We start from the raw sequence: 22,538 nt of genomic DNA, 5'->3' as shown, positions 1-22,538 counted from the left end.
TTGGAACTGAACTCTATTAGACTGTAGTTCAACTCCTGTGCAGCCTTGGGTAACTTACTGGCCTTCTCTGAGCCTCAGTTTCTTCATCTATCTTATGGGGATAATGTTGCCAATCTTGCAAGCTTGTGAGGCTTAAATCAAATGGCCTGTGAGAAAGTTTAAATCGGTGCCCGATGTATAGCAGGAACTCAGTAAATCTTGAGTTTGCTAAGAGTTCAGCTCATCTACCACAAATGCAGGACAGGGATTTGTAAGTGAAGCTAGGTGGATGGAGCCAGCAGAATCATGGCCTTGGATGTTGACCTGGATTCTAGAAAAATATAATAGGCCTGGAATCCCACAGTTTCTCACTCCATGTCTCTCAAACTGGACGAGGTCCATAGCTACTTCCCACTGTTTTTTTTTTTTTTCTGCCTGTTCTTTGCAAGGTTGACAGGAGTTTGTTTCTAAATGAGATCTCAGAGTTGCGCCCTGTTCAAAGCCCCTCATTGACTCCCCATCACAATAAGGGAGGGAGCTCCATGTGTGACAGCTATCACCTATGCTCTGGACCCACAAGCTACCCTCTAAGGACCCTTGCCCACCGGGGAGAGACACCTTGCAACTCAGGACCTCTGGCATAGCAAGGTGGTTAAGAGCTCATCAGGTCGTTGGGCTATATCAACCTGAACTCAGATCCTCTCTCTAGGGGACAGGTGAACTTATACAAATCACTTATCCTTGTGAATTCACTTCCTGCACCTATAAAATGGGATTATTAGTACCTACCCCTAGAAGGTTGAAATTAAGGCAATGTCAGCTATTGTCTCTTGAGCCCTCCTGCTCTGCTGGGCCCTGTGCTAGGCCCTCCACCAACACTATCTCATTTGCTGATTTACTAGTGCCCTGGGCATCCACATACAAATGCAAGCTATCGTGGTTATCAGGAATCACTCACCTGACAGATCCCAATGCTGGGGACTGAGATCCTTGGAAAGAGAGCGATATCAGAGTGTGTAGATCTAATCTCTTAAATAGAAGTTGGGAGAGACGTCAGGGAAGATACTTGATGATGAGCCTTTTGCAGCAATGTGCTCAAACTTTAGCTGACATCAGAATCCCCTGGAGAGCCTTTTCCAACACATATTGCTGGGCCCCACCTCAGAATTTCTGGTTCAGTGTTCTGGGTGGGGCCCAAGAATGTATTATTCTGACAAACGCCCAGGTGATGCTGATGCTGCTGGTCCGGGGACCACACCATGAGAACCACTGGCCTGTATTGATGATCCAGCAGACAGATCACGGGATTCAGAATCAAACCGTCTTGAGTTCAAATCCCTGTTCCACCACTTACTAGCTCTGCAACCATTGGACAATTAATAAATACTTCCTGATCCTCCACTTCCTGCCAAGGACACCAGTAGGCAGCCATTTAGAAAGCAAAAAGCTGGCTCTCAGGAAATGTATTTTTCCTCCTTGATTTATGAGGTCATTCATCTAAGCCATCCAGCGGTTTTAAAAAAAAAAAAGTAGCAGAGGTTCCAGCCCAAACTCTCTAGCCCCAGTCAGCCTCCCTGACCCACTCAGCCTCGTCGCCTCCTCACTTGTCTGTCCCTGCAGGAGGAGCCCTTTGTCATGTTCCGGAAGTCCGACAAGACCCTGTTTGGGAATGACCGGTTCGAGGGCTACTGCATTGACCTGCTCAAGGAACTGGCCCACATCCTGGGCTTCTCCTACGAGATCCGGCTGGTGGAGGATGGCAAGTACGGGGCACAGGATGACAAGGGCCAGTGGAACGGCATGATCAAGGAACTCATTGACCATGTAAGTGGGGCCGAGGACCCCCTGGGAGGTTTGGCCAAATCCTGTGTGCATATCAGGGTGGGGCATTCTGGCAGACGAGGGCTCTGGGGGCCAGTGAGATGGAGACAAAGGCCACAATCTTGGCGAGGGGGACCCAGCTCTCAGGCCTGCCTTGTTCATGCTTCCAGCTCCCAGACACTCCCCTCTACATAAGCGCACACACACTGGCCCCCATCTGATTCAGAACCATTCCCACCAATGTCTTTGATGAACTCTCTCTAGAAGATCACTGCCTTCTGCTCTTTTAAGAGTTACCAAAGGGTAGTCCAGCCGTGTGGGCAAAGTGCAATTGCAAAATATTTCACCAAACTCTGAGACAGAGTTCGATCTGTCACTGTCTTGAGCAACTTTGGGTCCAATCAGGAGACAGGGGCCCAAGGGCTGGGATGAAGGGATGAGCAAGACTCAGCTTGGAGGTACCAATGAGGCAGATTCATACTCTGCCTGAGACAGGAGAGGACTCAGAGGAGCAAGGAGCTGAAGCAGGAGGTGGAACTTTTGGGAGCAGGTGGTAGGAGGGGCTGAGTTTTGTGGGACACTGGGAAAAAGACAGAGAGAAGCCAGAGAATAAGGACACCGCAGCAAAAGGAATCAGAAGGGCCCGGGTTTGAGTCCTATTTCCTCGTTAATAGGCTATGCAAACAGAGGCATGTCGTTGGACCTTCCTCAGTGACTTCTTCGTCTGTCAGTGGATATAATTCCTTCTTTCTCATTGGAAGGACATGAAGCCGTAGGTACAGGGCCCGGCCCACAGCCAGCCCTCAGTAAGAGGGAGACTTATATGATTTGGTAAGGGCACACATCACCTTAGTTAGAAGCCCAGGCTGCAGACCGCTGGATGGGGATTCAAGCCCCGGCTTTACAAGCTAGTAGATATACAACCAAGCAAGTTCATCAATGTCACTGATCCTCGATCTCTTCACTTCTAAAACAGGAGTAATGAGCAACCACCATAGCTCCTGTGATTGTTGCAGGAATTAAACGAGGCACCATTCATACAGGCTCACCTGCCACTTGATAATCATTACCTGCTTTCCAGCACAGGGCCCTCAACTCTCCAGAAACATTTCCTATCCAAGATCTGCTAATGCAGGCAAGGATCTGATCTGTACTGGAGCCCTTATATTCCTTCTTTCATTTACCCTGATAACAACCCAGCGAGGTAGATACCGTTACTACCACCCATTGTACAGACCGTGAAGCTGGGGCAGAGAGAGGCGAGTGGTCTCCGGAGGCTCTCTGCTGCTGAAGCCCTGTGTTCCAACCTCTGCAAAGAGCCAGGGCAGAGGAAGGTTCGTGTTATAGGTATTTGCAACCTGAAAAGTACCAGCCAAAGGGGCTATTCTCACTTTGCCTCTAGAGGTAGGGGCAGGCAGCATCAGGGTTCTCTGTTAGCCTTTGGAGCTATCATACAGGGACCTTGGAGGTTGGATGTGGAAGGAGGCTGGAGCTCAGAGCAAGAAGACTCAAGCAAAGCATTGCAGGTGGTCATTTCCTGGGCCTCTGAAAATTGGGCTTGTGGGAAAGGCTGGCAGGAGAAGCTAATAGTAACGAGCTAATAGTAAATAGTAAATAATAAAACTAATCAGGCTGGACTTGATTCCCACTCTGCCACTTATGAGCTGTGTGCTTCTGGACAAGTTTCTTAACCTCTCTGTGCCTCAGTTTCCTCATCTGTAAAATGGGAATGAAAATAGCAGACCCTCCCCCTGAAGGCTGTTGTGAGGACTAAGTAAGTTCACATGTGCACATTACATAGTTGGCACCGTGTCAGTACTTGCTGCTCTTAACTATTTTTATTTTTATCATTACAATTATTCCTTTGAAGCCAGGAAAGGGGCTTCAGGAAGTCCCTTTATTACCCTGAGTTTGTTTCCTATCTCTACAGTGAGAGTAATAATACCTTCCCTGCGTTCTTCCCAACTAATTGTGAGGCTCCAGCAGAGACAACTGGTGGGGAAGCAGCTCCCAGGTTGTGGAATTCAGTATAAATGGAAAGGAGTGGTGTTGTCACCATTATTAGTAATAACTGTAATTATTATGGAAATTAGTCAGCAGGCCCCAGAGGCATCTCTATTTATTGGCTCCCTATGATCCTGTGAGTGGAGCTCTGGAGTGTGGGGCTGCAGGTGGGTTCTGAGCCTGTCATTGGCAGAGGCAAGCTCTACTGGGGAGGAGGAGGGAGGGCATCACATGGAGAAAGGAGGCCACATGCAGAAGTGAGCAGGGCCAGCCTTGTCTCGCATCTCCAGCAGTCCTGAGAGCTTTGAAGAGCCATTTGCGAGGGGCGGGGCAGGGGGGTCAGAAAAACCCAGCAGCAGCCAGACCTTCCTGAGCTGACCCTGAGCTGGGGAAAGGAAGAGGCCTCATTTGTGGCCTCCATGCCGCCCGGTCTCCACTGAAGCCACAGGCCCTGACAGGACGTGCAGGGGACCTTGTTAAACCTGATTCTCCACAATTGATGAGCCTATTCATCCTAGCTTGGTGCCAATTTTAATAACATCATAACCATTTATTAGTGTCTTCAGATAATTAGTCTTCTCACTAGCTCATAGAAAGCATGGTAAAGGCTTGGCAATATTATTACTTTCTTATTAGGGAGCTGAACGTAGATGTAAAAATGATGAATGCTAACTTTGCAAGGATCTTTCCCTGGAGGCCCACGTGGTGGCCTTGGGTGCAGTGCAGCCTCTGACCAGCAGGATATAAGAAGTCCTTCCCTGACCCTCTCTACTCACTTCTGTTCCATGACACTTGACCTTCCAAGGAGCCAGGGTGCTCCGCCCTCCTGCTGACACACAATGGGAAGGACAAACGTGATTGGACAGAGCAGTGACGTCTCCACCCCTCGCCCTGTCCCTCTCCCAAAGTGTCACTCTCTCCATTTTTGCTGCTTGTTCTCTCTCTCGTTTGCCCCTTTCTCACAAGACTTCTACTCATATCTGTGCCTTTAAATTATTTCCATGTGTTTTAATGACTTTGGAATCCAAGAGCAATGGGTTCAAATTCTAGGTCTAGCACATTTTAGCTAACAGTGGGAAAGTTCTCCCACCTCTCTGGCCTCCATTTCCGCATCTATGAAATGGGAAGACTTGATGAAATACGGTGCAAAAACGTTTAACAGAGGGCCTGGCACTCAGTAAATGCTCAGCACATAGGAGCTGCCCTGCTCGTTGGCATTCTCTCCAAGGGCAGGGTGTGTATGCTTCTGAAGTATGTGCACGGGCGAGTGTCCACAGCACGTATTCAGGTGAACGTGATAGCAGCAGGAGAGCTGGCCCCCCAGCATGGTCATCCTGGTGGGCCACAGTGATCTGGGACCTAGACCTTCCCTTCTGAATGTAAGTGGGAGCAGCTGATTCACATCGATCGTACAGGAAACTGAGGCACACACCAAGGCATCGCCCCTTTCTTTGCTTGGGGCATTGGCCTGTCTCAATGGACACCTGCTATCTACAGCTTCTGTGCTGGCACCTGGTGCCCAGGATCCTGCCAGGGAGTGCACAGGCGGAGCCCCAAGTGTGGAGAGCCTGAAGCCAAGAGGAGAGGCTGCCAGTGGAGGAAGGGGACAAGAGACAAGTCTTGAAGAGCCTTGGGTGCTAAACCGGGGAATTTTATTTTAATCCTGAGAACTATTGGGCACAACTGAAAGGTATGGACGAAGGGGGTGACATCAAATTGTCACTTAAGGAAGATCACTGTGCAAAATAACATGGAGCGAGTCTGGAGGCCATTACTGGGACGTAGGTGATGGAGAGCATGGTGGCCTCAGAGTGTTATAGCTGGAAATGGGGAAATAGATGGCACAGAATGAAGAAGAGAAGGTGGAGTCGATGAGATTGGTGATTAGTTGGGTGAAGGAGGTGAGGGAAAGGGAAGAATCAAAGAAAAGTTGTAAAATTCTAGTTTGGACAGCTAGGGAGGTAGTGGTGTCATCCCCAGATAAAGAGCCTCCTGGAAAAGTAGAGGTTTTGAGAGAGGTACTGAGATCACATGTGGCTTGGGGTCCTGGTAGGTGGCTGGCCATGTGGCTGGGCACCCAGAGACAGCAGTGCCGGAGGCTGAGGTTGGGGCATCATCAGCACAGCCTGAGGGGGAACCTTAAGAGACAGAAGGTGGCGGACAGGCGTGAGCACAGGGTCACAACCGCAGGGAGGTCAAAGGAGACGAGGAATGAGCAGCGTACACAAGTTGGCATGAGTGTGATCTGAAGGAACAGGGTCGTCCCAGCAAGGGCCCCTTGAGTGCTCTTGGCCTGGCCTCCTGCAGACTTTGTTCTCAGAGACTCGGGAATCCTGTCCTGGCTGCTCTCTCAGGCCCTTGAATCAGAGGGGTAGGGCAGGCAGAGAGGAGAGGGAGCAAGAGCCTGACCTTAATGGGATGCATAAATGTCCTCCAGGCCACAGGAGGCCATTGGTTATTTTATCTCTAAGTTGTTACATCTCACTATAGTAGTATGTAGGTTTCCTGAGTTCATAGATGGGACTGGACCAAGATGAAACAAAGAGTGGTCATGGGTAGCCTTGGCATGTCATCCCTTCCCCTATGAAAAAAGTAGCACAGCCCAGATGTCCCCTCTGCCTCTCTGTAACACTGAGCACAGAGCAGGGAGGGCGGCAAAGTTTGACGTGCCCGTTTCCTCTGCCTGATCTTCAGACAGTGACTGCCTGATGGACTGCACTTGGCTGCTGCCCCAGCACCTGGCATGGGGCTGGATACATACTGAGTAGGCATTGATGAATGTATTAATGAGCACATGGACTTGCACACCTTCCCCAGAGACATGGCTGTGGCGTTGTGACTACGGAGCTTCCCTTTCGCAGTGTGTGAGAGGAAGGTCTGGTGTCAAGGCTTCTTTCCATCGCCCAGTGTGTCCCCTGCCTTCCAACCAGGAACCAGATCTTAGTTCTGGCCTGCATGCATTGGTGTTAGGAGGGTTCCCAAACCACTGTTTGCGTGGCCGGGAAAGGCTCCACCAAGCCACCACCTTCGAGCTGGCTAGTGCACTTTGAAGCAAGGTGTGCTGGTTGCTCACCTGGGGCAGGTCAGAATCTTGGATGGGACAAAGCAGTTGAGAGCAGGGAAAATGGATAGACTGCAAAGATGAACTCTTGTCAGGGTAGCCAGTTTGCCCAGAGCTCTGGAGAAGCTCAGGGTCTGCCTGAGGACGACCAGGTAAGCAAGTGAGAGATACAGGAAGGACTTGGGGCTGCACTGAGATTCATGGCAGAACTATCAGCTGCCAGATCTCAGCAAGCAGAGACCAGCCTGGGAAAGGCCTGGAAAGAGCCTGGCAGACGGTCAAGATCCAGACAACCAAGTGTAAGGTAGGACAAGACAGTGGTGAAGAGGGCATTGGAGGGAAACTGAGGTCAAAGAAAGCAACTGGAACATGCAGACCCTCCTGCTGAAGATCAACTTTTTTTTCATTCATTCCATAAAATTTTATGGACCAAAGTCTCAGTCTGGGTTCCTGGAGAGGAGAGCCTGAGGCAGGGGCTTAGATGCCATTATTTAGGGGATATGACATCGGGGAAAGAGTGAGGAGCAGGGGGAAAGGGAAGTCAACGTGAGGACACATTACTGAGCCATCACCACTGAGTACAACTAATGGCTCGATCCACGGTCTGCCCCACAGAAAAGCCATACAAAGTGCATCTCAGGACCATTTCTCAGGGTGAGGGGAAGAGGAGGAACAGACTTAATAACTGGCTCCTGACTTCTATGCATTTCTGGGCTTGGTATGGGGAGCATGGGACCCAAAGGACCCTGCAGCAGCGTCCATGGAAAGTCATGGGGGCAATAGGTGTCAGGTGTCAGGTGGCAGGAGGTGAGATCCTGTCAAGCTTGTGCCTGCATGAGGTTGGTCACAGCCAGTGGGTCTGCTTTGTAGCATTAGAGGGGTCTGAGCCAAGCAGTGATGACATGCCAGACCTGGAGGGTAACTAGAAATATAGGAGCAACGAAGGTAGACATCATCCTTGCCCTCTGGAAGCAATGAATCAGCCAAGTTAAATTTTATTAAATTTCAATCAACACTACAAAGGGGTGTATGTATAGGGGATTTTGAGAGTCACTGCAGAAGTGACTCTTAAGCTTAGACTTCAGGAATGAGAAGGAGATGCCCAGAGCCTGGATAGTGGTACCTACTTGGATGGGACCCTGAGGTTGTTGGCAGGCCTGCATCCTGATAGGACCTGGGTGGATACCTGTCTTGTGGCTGCACAGGGAGTGGGGAAAGGGGATTCTTTTAGAGATGGGAACGGAGTCCGTGATGGGTGCATCCCTCATCGTGTGCCCTGAAGCAAGGAACACCTGCCGAGCATCCTAAAGAACAGATGCAGAACAGCCCCTGCCAGGACTCAGGAATCAGCCGTTCTCCCAGGCCTGGGAAAGGCACAGGCTTCATTTCTCACAGTCGGGCGTCCATCAGCCCAAGAGGCCTGTGTGTGAAGCACAGGACATGACCCCTTGGCCAACACTTCGGAATTTTCTTGCACCTGTGCCCATCTCTTTAGGTATATACAGGCTGTTCCACGGTCGTCGGTGGCCACAGTGCTGATTTTTAAGTGTGGCGGCTGGCTGGTGAGTCATCGGTAGACACCATCCACGATTCTGTGTACCCCGCCCTTGTAAACTGCTGTGTAGCGAGCCCTGCAGGAGGGCTTGCTGGGTGAGCTCTTCTAAACCTCCAGTGTTCCCACTGATCAAGTTATTCATTTATTCAATGCATTTATTAAGTTAGGCCCCATGCTAGTTGCTGCGGATGCAGCGGTGAACAAACAGGCGGGATCCCTCCTCTGAGCCTCAGGATCTGACATTCTAGTGGAGGAGACAGACAGTAATCTATGAACATATGAATAGATGGAACTATTCAGCCAGGGTAAGTGTTCCAAGACAGGAACGTGGCCAGGTAAGAGGACAGGCATCGTTCCTTGCCTTTTGGCAGCGAGGCTGCAGTCAGCTCAGGAAGCTGGCATGGAAATCATAGGTGTTAGTCTTTGACCCATCCTTTGACCCGCATGAATTTACTAGCACCCGTTTCTGCTCTACTCGGATGTGTGGATTGCTAAGGCTCTTGGTTGTCTGGTTACTGCCCAGGGCCTTTCAAGGGTCACTGTGTTTCCTTAAGCTTGGAGTTGGAGATTATCAGCAGACACTGTCTGTGACTTGCTTTGCCCTCTCGTAATCTGCCATGTACTCAGACATGCTTGCCGGATGTCTACCCTAAACCTGCAACGTCCCCATTTGTTCAGTCCCAAAATCTCTACCAAAGGCCAGCACTGTGCTAGACATGGAGCATACGATAGTAAAAAGACACAGGCCCAGGCCCTGCTTACGGCCTGTCTAGTAGGGGAGAAAGACCCAGAGAATCACCCAATACCTCTAAAACCATAACCATGATCAGTGCTAGGAGTGAAAATACTTGGCGTTATGAGACTAATCACCAGGAAGACCTGATTTTATCTGAGGATTTTGTCTGGAGAAGTGATATTCGAGGTGAGATCCGAAGGAGAAGTGGGCGTTAGCTCAACAAAGAGTTTGGGGAGGAAGAAGTTTCCAGCAGAGAAAAGTACGCGTGTAGAGGCCCCGAGGTGAGAGAGGGCCCGGACTGGAGGGTCCGAAAGGAGCCAGTAGGCGGACAACAGAGGGAACATGATGCGAGGCGAGGCTGCAGGGGCCGGCGGGGCTGGATCCGCACCTGGCAACACAATGGCCGCAAGCCACGTGGGGTCACTTTTTAAACTGAAATTAATTAAAAATGTTTAAATAATTACAATTATTTAATTTAAAATTAAATAAAAGCATAAATTCAGTTCCTCCGTTACACGAGCCACATGTCAAGTTCTTGAGGGCCACATGTAGCTAGAGGTACCGTATTGGACAGCGCAGATATAGATCATTCTCATCATTGCAGAAAGTCCTACCAGATGGTGCTGGCTAGATCGTGAATGAATCAAGGAACCCATAATAAGACTCTCTCATCCCAAGGGCAGAGGGAAGTCTTAACTTATATTAAGCAGCATTAGGAATGAGGAAAGAGTCTAGCCAGAGAAGCACCACTTTGGGAAAAGGGTGGAAGCTGAATTCCATGGATACACATCCCAGACATGTGGGCAGAGACCCAGCAGACAGAGCCCCTGGGACAAGTCCTGCATGTGTTGTGGGAGTGACACGGATTTTCCTGGGTGGTCATGGAAGCAGAAGCAGAGCGATCTGGAGGGAAGCATGGGTGAATCAGCATGTTTCCGCAGCCACAGGGCTCCTAAGCCCCACCACGTGATGTGAAGTGTATGCTGGGTAGGCCCCATGGCGGTCATGGCCATGAGCTAGAGTCAATTGCAGCCTGGCCTCAGGACAAGGCGGGGCGGGCCCAGCTGTAAAGCCTGCCCATCAGAATGGCAGGCGCTGGGGAGGGAACAGCAGTGGGAGCTGGGAGGAGCTCCATGCATCCTGCCCAGGATCTAAGTGGCAGGTTGTAGGAGTTTCCTAGGGCTGCCACAACAGATGACCACAAACACAGTGGCTTCAAACAACAGAAATGCATTCCCTGTCAGTTTTGGAGGCCAGCAATCAGAAACCAAGGTCGGCAGGGTTGGTTCCTTTTGGTGACTGAGAGAAAATCTGTTCCACACTTCTCTCCTAGCTTCTGGTACACCTTGCAATCCTTGGGATTCCTGGGCTTGTAGCTGCATCACTCCAGTCTCTGCCTCCATTGTCACATGGCCTTCAGGGTGTATCTGTGTCCTCTCTTCTTCTATAAGTACACCTATCATTGTATTTACAGTTCACCCTAGTTCAGTATGACTTCATCTTAACTTTATGACTTCTGCAAAGACCTGATTTCCAAATAAGGTTGCTTTCACAGGTACCAGGGTTAGAATTTGAACGTGTGTGTTGGGGGGTGAGCACAATTCAACCCACTACATGTGGTTTTTAGGATAAAATATTGGGCTTTGAGATCACAGTGAAATGAGTCCAAGTACTGGCTCACCATCTTGAACAAACCTCATACCCTCACCTGGAATAAGGTGATGATGTTTACAGCCTCGTGTGGCTGCTGAGAGGATCACCTAAAGCAATATATATATAGCACACGTGACGCTGCTTGGCATATAAGAAGCATCTATGAATGATAACACTTCTTCCGATTTCAACTCTAGTAGGTCGCGGTCTGAGCAAGCAGTTGCCCTGGAGGTTCCCAACCAAGAGGCAGAGTACAGAGATGGGGAATCTGGTGGGGACCATACTTGGGAACCCAAGTAGGCAGGTGCCAATAGGGGCAAGAGACACAGGTAGCAAGCTGGGACTCAAAGGGGCAGATCCGAGTACCCAGTGAGGAGCCCTGTCCTAGGAGAAAGCTGATCAGTGATGAGTTGTCAGAACTGGGACCACAGTCACAACTTTGTTCTTAGAACCTGGTAGGAGACTGCCCAGGTTTCAGTCTGGGGTACAAGGCTAGGGCCTGACTAGCAGCGAAGGCGGCTGGATGCTTAAGACCAAAATATGGAACAATAGCTGCTTAAGTTCTTGCCTTCAGTTCTGGTTGCTGGGAATTTGATAGAGCAGGTGGGACTAAGTGGCCTCATGCAAGGATAGAGTAGAGTAGGAGAGGTTGGAGATAGGCAGGTGCTGACAGATTCTCAGTAAGTGGAAAGCAGCTTATGAGATGAAGTAATGTCTTGGAAAGGCCATCCTGCCTGGACCAGAGGTTTAGAAAAGTTATGGAAAGGTTCTTGGTGAGGCAGAATGGGCCAATAAATCACCCATAAGACCAATGAATGTATTGAACAAGTCAGAGGTTTGGTTTATTCAAGGATGATTACTATAAATATGAGAGCAAAGACCTTGGACCTTTCTGAGCCTCAGTTTCTCTCCATAAAAAATATGGCATTGGAAAAGATATTCCTGAAGTTCTCTTATCTAGTCTTGACAGCCTATAATTTTATGAATCATCCTCAAAGAAAACTTGTACAACTGGGAGGAACCTGCCAAGATTGGGCCTTTCATCCTGAGTAATGAACCGAAACATCAAAGCCTTGACCTCTGTTCTGCTCTTTCAAGGGAACTTGGACAAAATAATGCCATTTTCAGGGAAATTATAACCACTGGTGAAATATAGTATGTCTTACCTAAATCAAAATTGAAGTGGAGAACTCCAGGCTTCCTGAAGCCCAAAGGAGAACACATATCAAAATTCCCTATGAAGAAGGTCAAGTTGACCAGCCGTCTTGCTGCTATAGGCACAGAATGCTGAAGATGCCCCTGACCCCCAACCTCACAACAGCAGTGAGCAGAAAGCCTGGCATGGAGATTCTGAAGGCTCTAGGTGGGTCTGGCAGGGAGAGATGGGGTCTGTGGCCCTGTAGTTGGCTTTCTTACCAATCCTGAAACACTTCTTATGAAGGAAATGAGCCTTGACTGCAAACGCCCTGATCCCCCCAGTAACTAATGCTCTCATCCAACTTGCTATCAAAAGCCAACATCATTCTTGCCACCACTGACTTTGAGGTTCTTCCCAGGAATCCACGCCAAGCCCCAGAGGCCATTCCCAGAGACCAGTTCCAAATACATTCGGAATAGTGATGACGACTTTGGGGTCAGAACAGAGCTTTCCAAAGCAATGTACTTTGAAGAGACAGGGCTGGGGGAGGTCAAGTTCTAGAATCAAAAACCCACTACACTCCTGTCATGCCAACATTATAGAGGCTCCTAGAACTTAAAGAATAAAAGGGACTTCCCAAGGTGCCTGATCCTGGCTCCCACCCTACTCAGAGTGCTATCTACAGCCCCCAAAAGGGGCTTATTTGACCGGAAATGCCATGAGAGCAGGGGCTAGGTCTCATGCTGACCTCTGCATCACAGAGTGGTGCACAGTAGGTCTTGAGCAGAAACACATTAGTCCCTCTAGCGAACTTCCCTGATAGTTTCTCCTTTTGTTGCCTTCCTTTGTACACACCCTGAACTGAGAGGGCTGCAAGGAACTAGGGTAGCAGCAGCTGCCTGTTTCTTCTTCCTCTGCCTTCAAAGCTAGGCAAGTTCCAGCTCACGCATTCGGAAATTCACAAAAGGAAGGTCCCAGTATAAAATAATCCTTTGCAGTAGATTCCTCCTCCCTGTCTTTCCCAGGTTCTGAGTCCTTGTGTTCACTGAGTCCTTGTGTTTCATCCAGGTGTCAATAACCAGGTGTGGGAGATGCTCTTAGAAGGAGAAACATTAGAGTGAGCAGCATCATTGTGGTGTTTCCCAGTGGCCACCAGCCTGGGACAGCTTCAGAGCCGTTAGAAGCTCGGAAGTGATAACTTGGTTCACATTCTAATACGTAAATATCCACAGGAGCCCAAGGGGCAGCCTCTCAGAGGGAAACATTATTAATTAACAAATATTACGGAGGCTGATATGGGGCTTGAAAACCGAGAAATGAAGCAGTGGATCGGCCACAGTTCCAACTGTGCTTAGAAACTCAAAGGTAAATAAGCAGATAAGACAAAAGTTTACATGGCCACGTATAGTGTTCTTCAAACTGAGCTACCTAGAAGCTTACCATGGGACAGAGTGAATTGCACGGGAGTTTAGAATTGGAGGCTATCAAGGAGGGCTTCTTGGAGGAGGTAGTATATGCAAAATACTATCGAAGGTGGTAAGAGACCACAGGAAGAGGACATTCTCAACTCAACAGGGCACGATGTGTGGACAGCGTGAAGGCGAAGATGGGATGTGGTCGACAGAGGCAGTTAAATGAGGCCTCATTTAGAAAGGGAGCAGTGATTTAGGCTGGAAAGGTAGAAACAAGGGATTGTAGACGTCTGATCCAGAAAAGCTCAGACCAAATAGATAGAACTTGTATTATCCCCATCATTAGCATTGTGATGGGTTAAAATTTAACAACATAAGAATATTCCTAGACTTCCCCACCCCTTTCCTTTCCTCCTCAGCTCTGCTCTCCTCCCTACCCTTGCCTACTAAACAGGACTCTGGATTTGCCTGTTCCGTTTTTTCCCTGCCTTCTTCTTCCAAGGAGGGCATTATTTTTGCCCAACTAGTTTTGGGGGCTCTTAGGATATTTAGAATATCTGGAATGGGGTGAAACAGTTTAGAAGTGGAATGGAAAAGAAAACATTTAAATGAAGATTGTTGTGGATTTCATGTCTTCTTTATGATGTTTGAAAGTCGCAAATGAGTGATCTTTAAATGTTTATAGGTTGCAGAACTGTATTTATTTGACAAAGCACCATTTTGGGAATAGACCACGTGGTTATGGCTTTAATAGGGATCCATTCTCTACATGCTTATACCACTGTCATCTTCTCCAAGGTCATGAGCTCTTGGAGAAATGAGCTTAAGGCTAATTCATCATTGTCTCCCCAGGACTCTGGGTCTGGCCTGGCCCAAAAGAAGGGTTAGTAAATATTGAAACTGAAGGGTGATTAAATGATCCGGGGTTCGGGCAATGGATTTCACTCCAAGAAGGAGTGTTCTGTCCACTGCTAGTCTTAGGCTTTGCTCATTGTCTGTCTTTCTCTCTCTCTCTCTCTCTCACTGCAGAAGGCAGATCTGGCCGTGGCCCCCCTGACTATCACCCATGTCCGCGAGAAGGCCATCGACTTCTCCAAGCCCTTCATGACGCTTGGTGTGAGCATATTATATCGCAAGCCCAATGGCACCAATCCCAGTGTCTTCTCCTTCCTCAACCCCCTGTCCCCAGACATCTGGATGTACGTGCTCCTCGCCTACCTGGGTGTCAGCTGTGTCCTCTTTGTCATCGCCAGGTAAGGGCAGTACCTTGGCCAGAGCTCTGGCCCAAGGTTGGTGGTTCCGGGAGTCGTGCAAGTCCCCACTCCGACTACTGCTGCGCATGCTCCTTTCTCCTTCTCTGCAGCTCATATCTCTGCATATCCCTCAGGGAATATTCCATGAATCCCCAAGTCGTTACCCTGGTCTGCGTCCATGACTCTGAGAGGCAGCACTTGTACCCCAGGTCCTATGAGTAGGCTTGGAGAGGTTAAGTCATTGCCCAGGCACCCAGCAAGGCAAACCCAGGTGCACTGAATGGCCCAGCGGGTGGCTTGACACTTGAAAAAAGGACTGTGTCCATCTAAGCCACAATAGCAGGGGGAACAGTACCACAAGGACTCACACACATGCACACATGCAGAAACATGCCACACGTGCACACCTATTTGTCCATAAGACATGCTAGCAACACCCTTACACATTCAGTTGTTCACATGAAAGATGTTAGCACAGCCTTCCTGGTGGATGATATAAGAGGTCACTGGGGGACAGATTGAGCTCAGTGTTTACTAGTGTTTACCTAGTGTTTGCCAAGCACCATGCTCTGTCCTTTACAGCCATTATAAAGCCTCCCATGAAGAGGAGATATCTGAATCTCAGAAAGGCTCAATACTCACCAAGGGCATCCTAGCAATAAGGGATACATCTAGCATTTGAACTCAAGTCGCTGAGTGTTTTATCTGTGACCCCCATCTCTGGCCACCTGCGCATCTGTCCTCTGCCTCTGCCCCAAGTGGGCGGCTACTGGGCCCAACTCCCCCACCCCTCCCTAGCTGATCCCTCTGCTCCCTCCCTCCAGGTTCTAGCCCAGCCTCTGCCCTGGTTCTTTTTTTCTCTAAATCCTAACAAGGTACTAAGAGAGACTTCTCTGGAGAGGCAATTTGAGATCCAAGGACTTCGTGTTTGAGCTTTTTTTCCTCCTGGGTCTTCTTTGAAAACCTTTCCCCCACCCCACTGCCTTTCGCTCCCTCCTCCCACGCAGAGAGAGACCAAAGGGAAGGATGGGAGAAATGGAATTGTCCTGCTGCAAAAGCCCTTCGCTGCCTGTCGGCCTGGGGCTGCCTGCATGCCTGTCCCAGCCAGCAGCCCAGCCTGCCACGGAGAGGCCTTCATTATGCCTCTTGTCTCTAATGGTCTAATAAGACTTCGAAAGCCAGGAGCCACTCTCTGCAGCTCTCACCATAAATTTAGCAGCTCCAACTGGCCTCTCAGCTCCCCACCCCCTCAAAAACAGCTCAGGCTTTTCCAGCATCAGTTCTGCCCGTTTGATGTGCCTCCCGTCCTCCTCCCATTCCTGGCCTTTCATCAGCTGCTGGCAGCCATCCCTATCCCTATCCCTTCTGGCTAGGCAGGTAGGAGATCCCTTCCCAGAATTAGGCTGGGAAGACATTTTGGGAGAGATGGGATTTCTGGAGCTGCTAGAATGACATGGAACACATAAGGAGAGAGGAGAGAGACCATGGTCTTGGCCACAGACAGAGCCACAGACAGCATCTAAGTACAACTGTTGCACTCATATAACACAATTTACACCCATCCCGTCAAATCCTTACACGGTCCCATGAGGTGAGTGTAATTATCTCCACTTTACAGAAGCAGAAACTGAGACTCAGAAAATTTAAGCCATTGCTCAAAGTCAGAAAGCTGTTTCTTGGCAGAGTTAGGCTTCAAACCAAGACCTGTCGGACTTTAAATCAGGGGTGGCAAATGGAGGTGCCTGCTGGAGCCAGACAGGGAGCATGAGCAGGTGAAGCAGGGAGCGATGGGGACTGAAGCAAACTGTAGGGAGCACAGTTGGCGAAAGAGGCAGCCCCTCCTCAGCTCCAGCGGATGCGCTAGGCAGGATGGGGGCCCGCGCTACAGGGTTTCGTGATTTTTAGAGAGAGATTCAGACTTCGACGTGACACCTCATGACTTTTATATGTAGCCATGAATTTGATTTTTTACGACACCGTTGGGGTCAAGCACAGCGCATCTGCACAGTGCATGTGGCCTGTGTTCTTTGGACCACTCCGTGCTGACTGCTGGAGAGCTGGACACAGCTGCCCAAGAGATGGGGTCTGCAAAGGTGGGTAGATTCCCAGATGCACTCCATGGCAGCACCGGCATGGCACGGGGTTTGTCCATCTTGCAAATTGGCGTGGCCAGGCCCATGCCCGCCTACCACCAGGGGAGTAGCGTTGCGTAAGGCGTTTTTTCCAACACCAGGATACTCTGCTTCCTGACTTCCTCCAGGGTCTCTCCATCTCTCCAGACTGCTCTAGCTTCCTCCAAGTTACAGTTCCTCCAACGGGAACTCCCACCATAACAAAAGACCCCTCCAGTTATCGGAACTTCTCTTCCTTAGAAGGCACTGGGAGGCTTCAAGTAACAATTTTTCTCTGTCGTACATGTGTTTGTACATTCAAAGAGAAAAACCTGAAAAATTATACAGCACATTGTTCTGTCCCAGGGGGCAGGATCGTGGAGCACTCTCACTTCTTGTATCCTTCCACACTTACACCGTTTGAATATTTTATGAAGAGTGTATTTTACTTTTTCTCACTTTAAGTTTTTAAGCAATATACAAGTAATTCCAAAATATAAATAAGTAATAAACATAGTAATAAACAATAAATAAATAATAAATGATTCAAGTAATTCAAAAGACCATTCTCATTTTTTTAAATGCATACGATGCACATAAAGCAACAGGCATCCCTAAAATTCCTTCTGCTGTTCTAACTTCCCCCCTCGAGAGGAAAACACTGATCTTTTTAAGATATTGATTCTTCCAAACTTATTATATGCATTTATATACGAATGTACATGAAGAGGGGGAAATCTATTTATATAAATATGATCATATTGTTCTTATTTTTATCACCTTTTTTTTAGCCAAACAATATGTGTTGAAGATCTTTCCATGTCAGTATATCTAGAAATGTCTTGTCTCGTCTATCGGCTGCATGATATTTCAGAGTACGGTTGAGACATAGTTTATTTCATCATTCCTCTATTGAAGGACATTTCGGTTGTTTCCAGTTTTTTGCTATTACAAACAATGCTTTGATAAACAACCTCATGCTCTTCTCTTTTAGGAATGTTTTTTCAAGAGTGAATAATGAGTCACAGAATTACTAGGTTGAAGGACATGTGCACGTTTAATTTTAAGAGATACTGCTGAATTACTTTTATAACCAGCAAAAGGCACTAACAATAAAGAACAAGAAGCAAATTGGCCCTGATTTCCCATTGCCTGCCTCCCTAGAAGAACAATGAGGAAATTGATGCTAAAGTGGTCAGCACATCAATGTTTGCTAAACCGCCGGCTGGTGTGACATGGACACCCCATCCCTCCTCGCCGTCCCTCCCGTCTCCCAGCAGCTCACGCTCACTGCCTCCCTCTTCCTGCTGCAGGTTCAGCCCTTATGAGTGGTACGATGCTCACCCCTGCAACCCTGGCTCTGAGGTGGTGGAAAATAACTTCACTCTGCTAAATAGCTTCTGGTTCGGAATGGGGTCCCTGATGCAGCAAGGTATGTGCCCCATCCCCAGGGGGTCGCCTCTCCCCAAGGGTCCTCCTCTCCCTCTCCCAATGAGGAGGCTCAGCCTCTATGGAGTCCGCAGTCAGCCCACCCTCCAGGACAGCATCAGACCTGCTGAGCCATCATCTCAAGGTTGGAGACACCTGAACACCCAAGTGTGTGCCCTTGCCCCATATCCCTGCCCTTTACCACTACCTGTCTGGGCCAGTTAAGGTTCTAAGGCGAAAGCAGATAAGTCATCCCCACTTGTGGTATGCTGGGCTCATCCCTGGCCTCTCCTACTCCACCTGAGGTGGATATAGAGCATCCTACTTGCTGGGGCTGACCCCACCAATGGCCTCACCACCATAGTACCTGGATGAGCAAAGTTGGGCTGAGGACAAGGGGAGACTGGAGGCAGGGAGGCTGGGTGGGAGGCTATAACAGGAATGAGATGATGAGACCTTAACTGAGATAGTGGCCATAGGGTAAAGGACAGAGATGGACAGGGACAGGACTTAGTGATTGCCTGGCTGTGGGGAGCCTGGGAGTAGGAAGGGTCATATCTGAGGTGAGGACTTTAGCCTGAGTGCATCGGAGATGGGATCCACTGAGGGACACCATTTTCTTACATCCTCTTGAGGGAGGGCCAATGTACTGAACCTGACCCTGGGCTGGTGGCCCACCTTTTAGAAATACCTGAAGCTGCTCAAATATCTCAGAAAGCAGAGCATCTGCTTTGGCTTCAAGGAGTGTGGTGAAGAGACACCACGGGCTGGAGGGATGGAAAGGGCCCCCAGGCTGAAAAGACCTCCAGGGAGAACACTGCTCCCACCCCACCTCCTGCCCTGCGACCAGAAGCCATGTGCCCATTGCTTCTGCCTGTCAGTCACATGGCCAGAGCCTTTTATCTTGGAAAATGGAAAACAAAAATCTCCTCCTGTATAGGGTCCCACGGAGGGGAAATGGGTGACAAGGGGACATGAGAGGCAAGGGGATCCAGGGAGCAAAGAAAACCTCCTTGTTCTCACTCACCTGTGTGTATCCTCAAGACCCAGCACTAACACTGGTCCTCAGCAGACATCCACCAGCAAATGCTGAACAAGTGAATGAATAAATGAATGAATGATAGATATCCCATTGTGTCGTTGCCCACTACCTGCCCAACCCTGTGCTGGGTACTTGAATGAGGGAGAAGGAAGAAAGGTAAATCTGCCCCCTACCTGAGTGATCTCACAGGCATGGCAGAGGCCAGGACTGGCACTTAGGCCTGGGTAAGGGTCCAACAGAGCCCGGCAGAGCAAGCCAAGCGAACAACTAAAATAAGTCATTCTCCCTTTGGGCAGCTGTAGCCCTTGCTTGGAGCAATCTGAGGGAGGGCCAGGCAGGTGAGGCTAGGGCTGGCTGGTTGGGAGAAGAAGCTAAGGAGCCTTGGTGGGAAGTGACAGGCCCCTCAAGGGAAGTGCCTCATCCTGTCCCCACTATTAATGAGTGTCCTGAAGCCTCACCTTGCTTCTTTGTCCATTATCTTTGTTCGGTGACAGTTAAGAAAGACCTGGAAGCCCCATCAGTGTAGTAATAGCTTCTCTTCTTCCATCTCCTGCTGCTATTCAAAGCACCGGCCCCTGATGTATTCCCTGCGAGGTTTTGATTAGGAGGGAGAAAAATAGTTGTGTATTTGAAAACCTCTCCCTTGAGTGATTTCTTTGAGAAAAAAAAAAAATCATCTATATCAAAGCAGATGCTTTTCAGATTGCAAGTCCAAATATTCTGGGAAGTTCAGGAGTCACTTGCTATTTAAATCTCTTGAAAGCTGCCTAGTTAATTACTTCAGTTAGAAGGTTTCATCTAAATTGTGCCCCACACCCAAGGTCGAGGAAGAAGAGTGATCTATTTCAGCAAAGAGCTTCAAAAAATGTTGATTTTTCTCCTCCTGCAAAGTACCACATAGCAATCTTATATTTGTATAACACTTGTATTTCCAACACAATGTCTCTCAAATTATATCATTGCAGCATCATAGTATTTGTATGAGGCTGGGACAGAGGAAGGACAATACCTCATGCTTTGCAGAGTCCTGGAGAGGGGAGGGGTCTGGCACAGGATCCTACATAGAGTCAGGAGCTGGATTCACTCAAGAACCCAGGGTTTCTGAGTCCTAGGTGTGTTCTGAACCTGGGACCACACAGAGGTCCATGGAAAAGCATCAGAGAGTCTTACGAGCCAGTGAAATGTGCATCCTGTTCCACAGCAATGGTTCTTAAATTTTATACAGCATCAGAGTTACCTAAAGGGCTTATCAAACCCAGATTGTGGGGTCCTGCCCCTGATTACTCCAGTAGTTCAGTAGGTTCTGCATGGTGCCTGAGAATGTGCATTTCTAACAAGTATCCGGGTGATTCTGATGCTGCTGGTATAGAAACCACACTTTGAGAACCACTGGCCTAGGGAGAGGGTCTTGACTATTGTTAGTTCGTTGGTGGGTCCATGACCCAGAGGACCTGTGCAGCTCTGGTCTGGACGTTGTCAGAAAATACCTGTCTCCTCCCTTCTCCCAGGGTCTGAACTGATGCCCAAAGCCCTGTCCACGCGCATCATCGGTGGCATCTGGTGGTTCTTCACGCTCATCATCATCTCCTCCTACACGGCCAACCTGGCCGCCTTTCTGACTGTGGAGCGCATGGAATCGCCCATCGACTCCGCTGATGACCTAGCCAAGCAAACCAAAATTGAGTATGGGGCTGTCAAGGATGGGGCCACCATGACCTTCTTCAAGGTGAGGCCCTCTCCCTCCCACTGCAGCATCACAAGCTGCCCCTCCCACACCCTTTACTGTCCTTCCCTAACCACACAGAGCCAAGGGGATAGAAATCCCCAGGGCTCAGCTCTGCCCTGCTAGGGACCAGTTTGATTTTGGGAAGCCACAGTGATGTGGTTAGTTTCAGCACAAAGCCTAAAAGTTTCCATACCGGGGACAAGCAGCGTGAATATGCTGCTTTTCTTTAAGTCATCAGAGGAGGATAGGTGAGGAGATGAGGCTGGAGAATAGGGAAGGAGAAGTCAGGCCAGATGCACAAACAGGCCCTTGGCTTTGGGGCTCAGCTACATCCATCTCCGCAAGGCTGCCCTGGGCTTGGGGGTGAGTTCTCCACCACTGAGAAGGCAACAAGGGGCACATCCTCCAAGGAAGGGAGGAGGCTTAAAGCTTAAACATATGTATATGTGAACGTTCTTTAGCATGTTACACTCTGAGAATGCTGGCGTCCAGAAAAAGCCCCTGTCACCTGCTTAGGTTACTGCCGTGATGGGGATCTGGCTATGACTTTGCTACTCCTACTTTGTAAGGTGTTCGGCTCAGTTCCCCAATGTTTTTCCATCTTCGACTAGAGTGGCGGAGGGTTTAGGAGGCTGGCTGACCCTGAGAACCAATAGCTGCGAGTGTTCTTGCTACCACTACCGAGAGCGTACAGTGAACCAGGCACTGTGCTAAATGCTTGCTTCACTTAATCTTCACGACAAATCCTGTGAGTAGGTACTACAATTATTTCCACTTTACACATGTGAAAACTGAGGCTCAGGGCAGTTAAGTGGCTTATCCCAAGACTCACAGCTGAAGAAGCCAGATGCTGACCCAGGTCTAGAGTCCTCCCAGGCTCATGTTCTAGGTTATGGTTCTCAGATTTGCGTGTGCATCGAAATTACCTGGAATGCTGGGGCAACCCCTGATTGCTGGGCCTCACCCTCAGAGTTTCTGGTTCAGTGGGTCTGGGGTGGAGCCGAGAATGTGCATTTTCGACAAGTTCCCAGGTGAACCGATACTGCTGGTCCAAGGACCACATGCTTTGAGAACCACTGTCCTACTTCTCAGAAAATGGTCAGGATTTGGGAATTCTGTGGCTGTAGTTTCACTTATTCACTTATTTATTTACTAGTTCATTACTCTCGTCCTGAAAGCCTGGTCCCTTTTCTCTGGGCCGGGGAGCACTTGCCTCCTTCCAGACTGTTTCTGAGTGATGAATTGAGCCTGCAATGGGGACTAAACGAGGAGAGAAGGAGGGAGTCGGGAGAGAAAGCCTTCTACCACCTGGGCACGGGAGCCCCGCCAGCACTCTCTCCCGCCCCTGCCTCCATATTTCCCTCCTCAAAGGCGGAAGCAGCTTCTTAGTAAAGAAAAATGAGAGAGGAAAAGGGCTCCCTTTTTGGATGCTGCTGTCGCCACAGAGAGGAACAAATGCGGGCTTCCTAGGAGGTCACGACCGTGTATTTAGAGTGAGGGGAAAGGAAAAGCGTGGTCATAGGCACGTTAGGAGCTCTCTGCGACCCTGTGTACGTGTTCATGAGTGTGAGGAGTATGCGAGTATGTGATACGTGAGAGAGTGTGTATAGCAGTGTGTA

The 22,538-nt window shown here is 49.2% G+C and overlaps 1 protein-coding gene across 3 annotated transcripts in view; it reads left to right on the top strand.

The window, feature by feature from the left end:
• The window catches only part of GRIK3 (glutamate ionotropic receptor kainate type subunit 3), a 208,453-nt gene that overhangs the window by 167,652 nt on the left and 18,263 nt on the right, over positions 1 to 22,538 (top strand). For all 3 annotated transcript variants that reach the window (XM_016147198.2, XM_016147195.2, XM_016147197.2), the window contains exons 10-13: positions 1,600 to 1,803; positions 14,389 to 14,612; positions 18,037 to 18,155; positions 20,702 to 20,919. In XM_016147198.2, coding sequence (XP_016002684.1) covers positions 1,600 to 1,803; positions 14,389 to 14,612; positions 18,037 to 18,155; positions 20,702 to 20,919 — 765 coding nt within the window. The remainder of the gene's footprint in view (positions 1 to 1,599; positions 1,804 to 14,388; positions 14,613 to 18,036; positions 18,156 to 20,701; positions 20,920 to 22,538) is intronic.

Source organism: Rousettus aegyptiacus, unplaced genomic scaffold, assembly GCF_014176215.1.
Source record: "Rousettus aegyptiacus isolate mRouAeg1 unplaced genomic scaffold, mRouAeg1.p scaffold_m13_p_1, whole genome shotgun sequence".
Taxonomy (NCBI): Eukaryota; Metazoa; Chordata; class Mammalia; order Chiroptera; family Pteropodidae; genus Rousettus; species Rousettus aegyptiacus.
The sequence above is the reverse complement of the archived record's forward strand: the minus strand, read 5'-3'. Positions and strand labels throughout refer to the sequence as shown.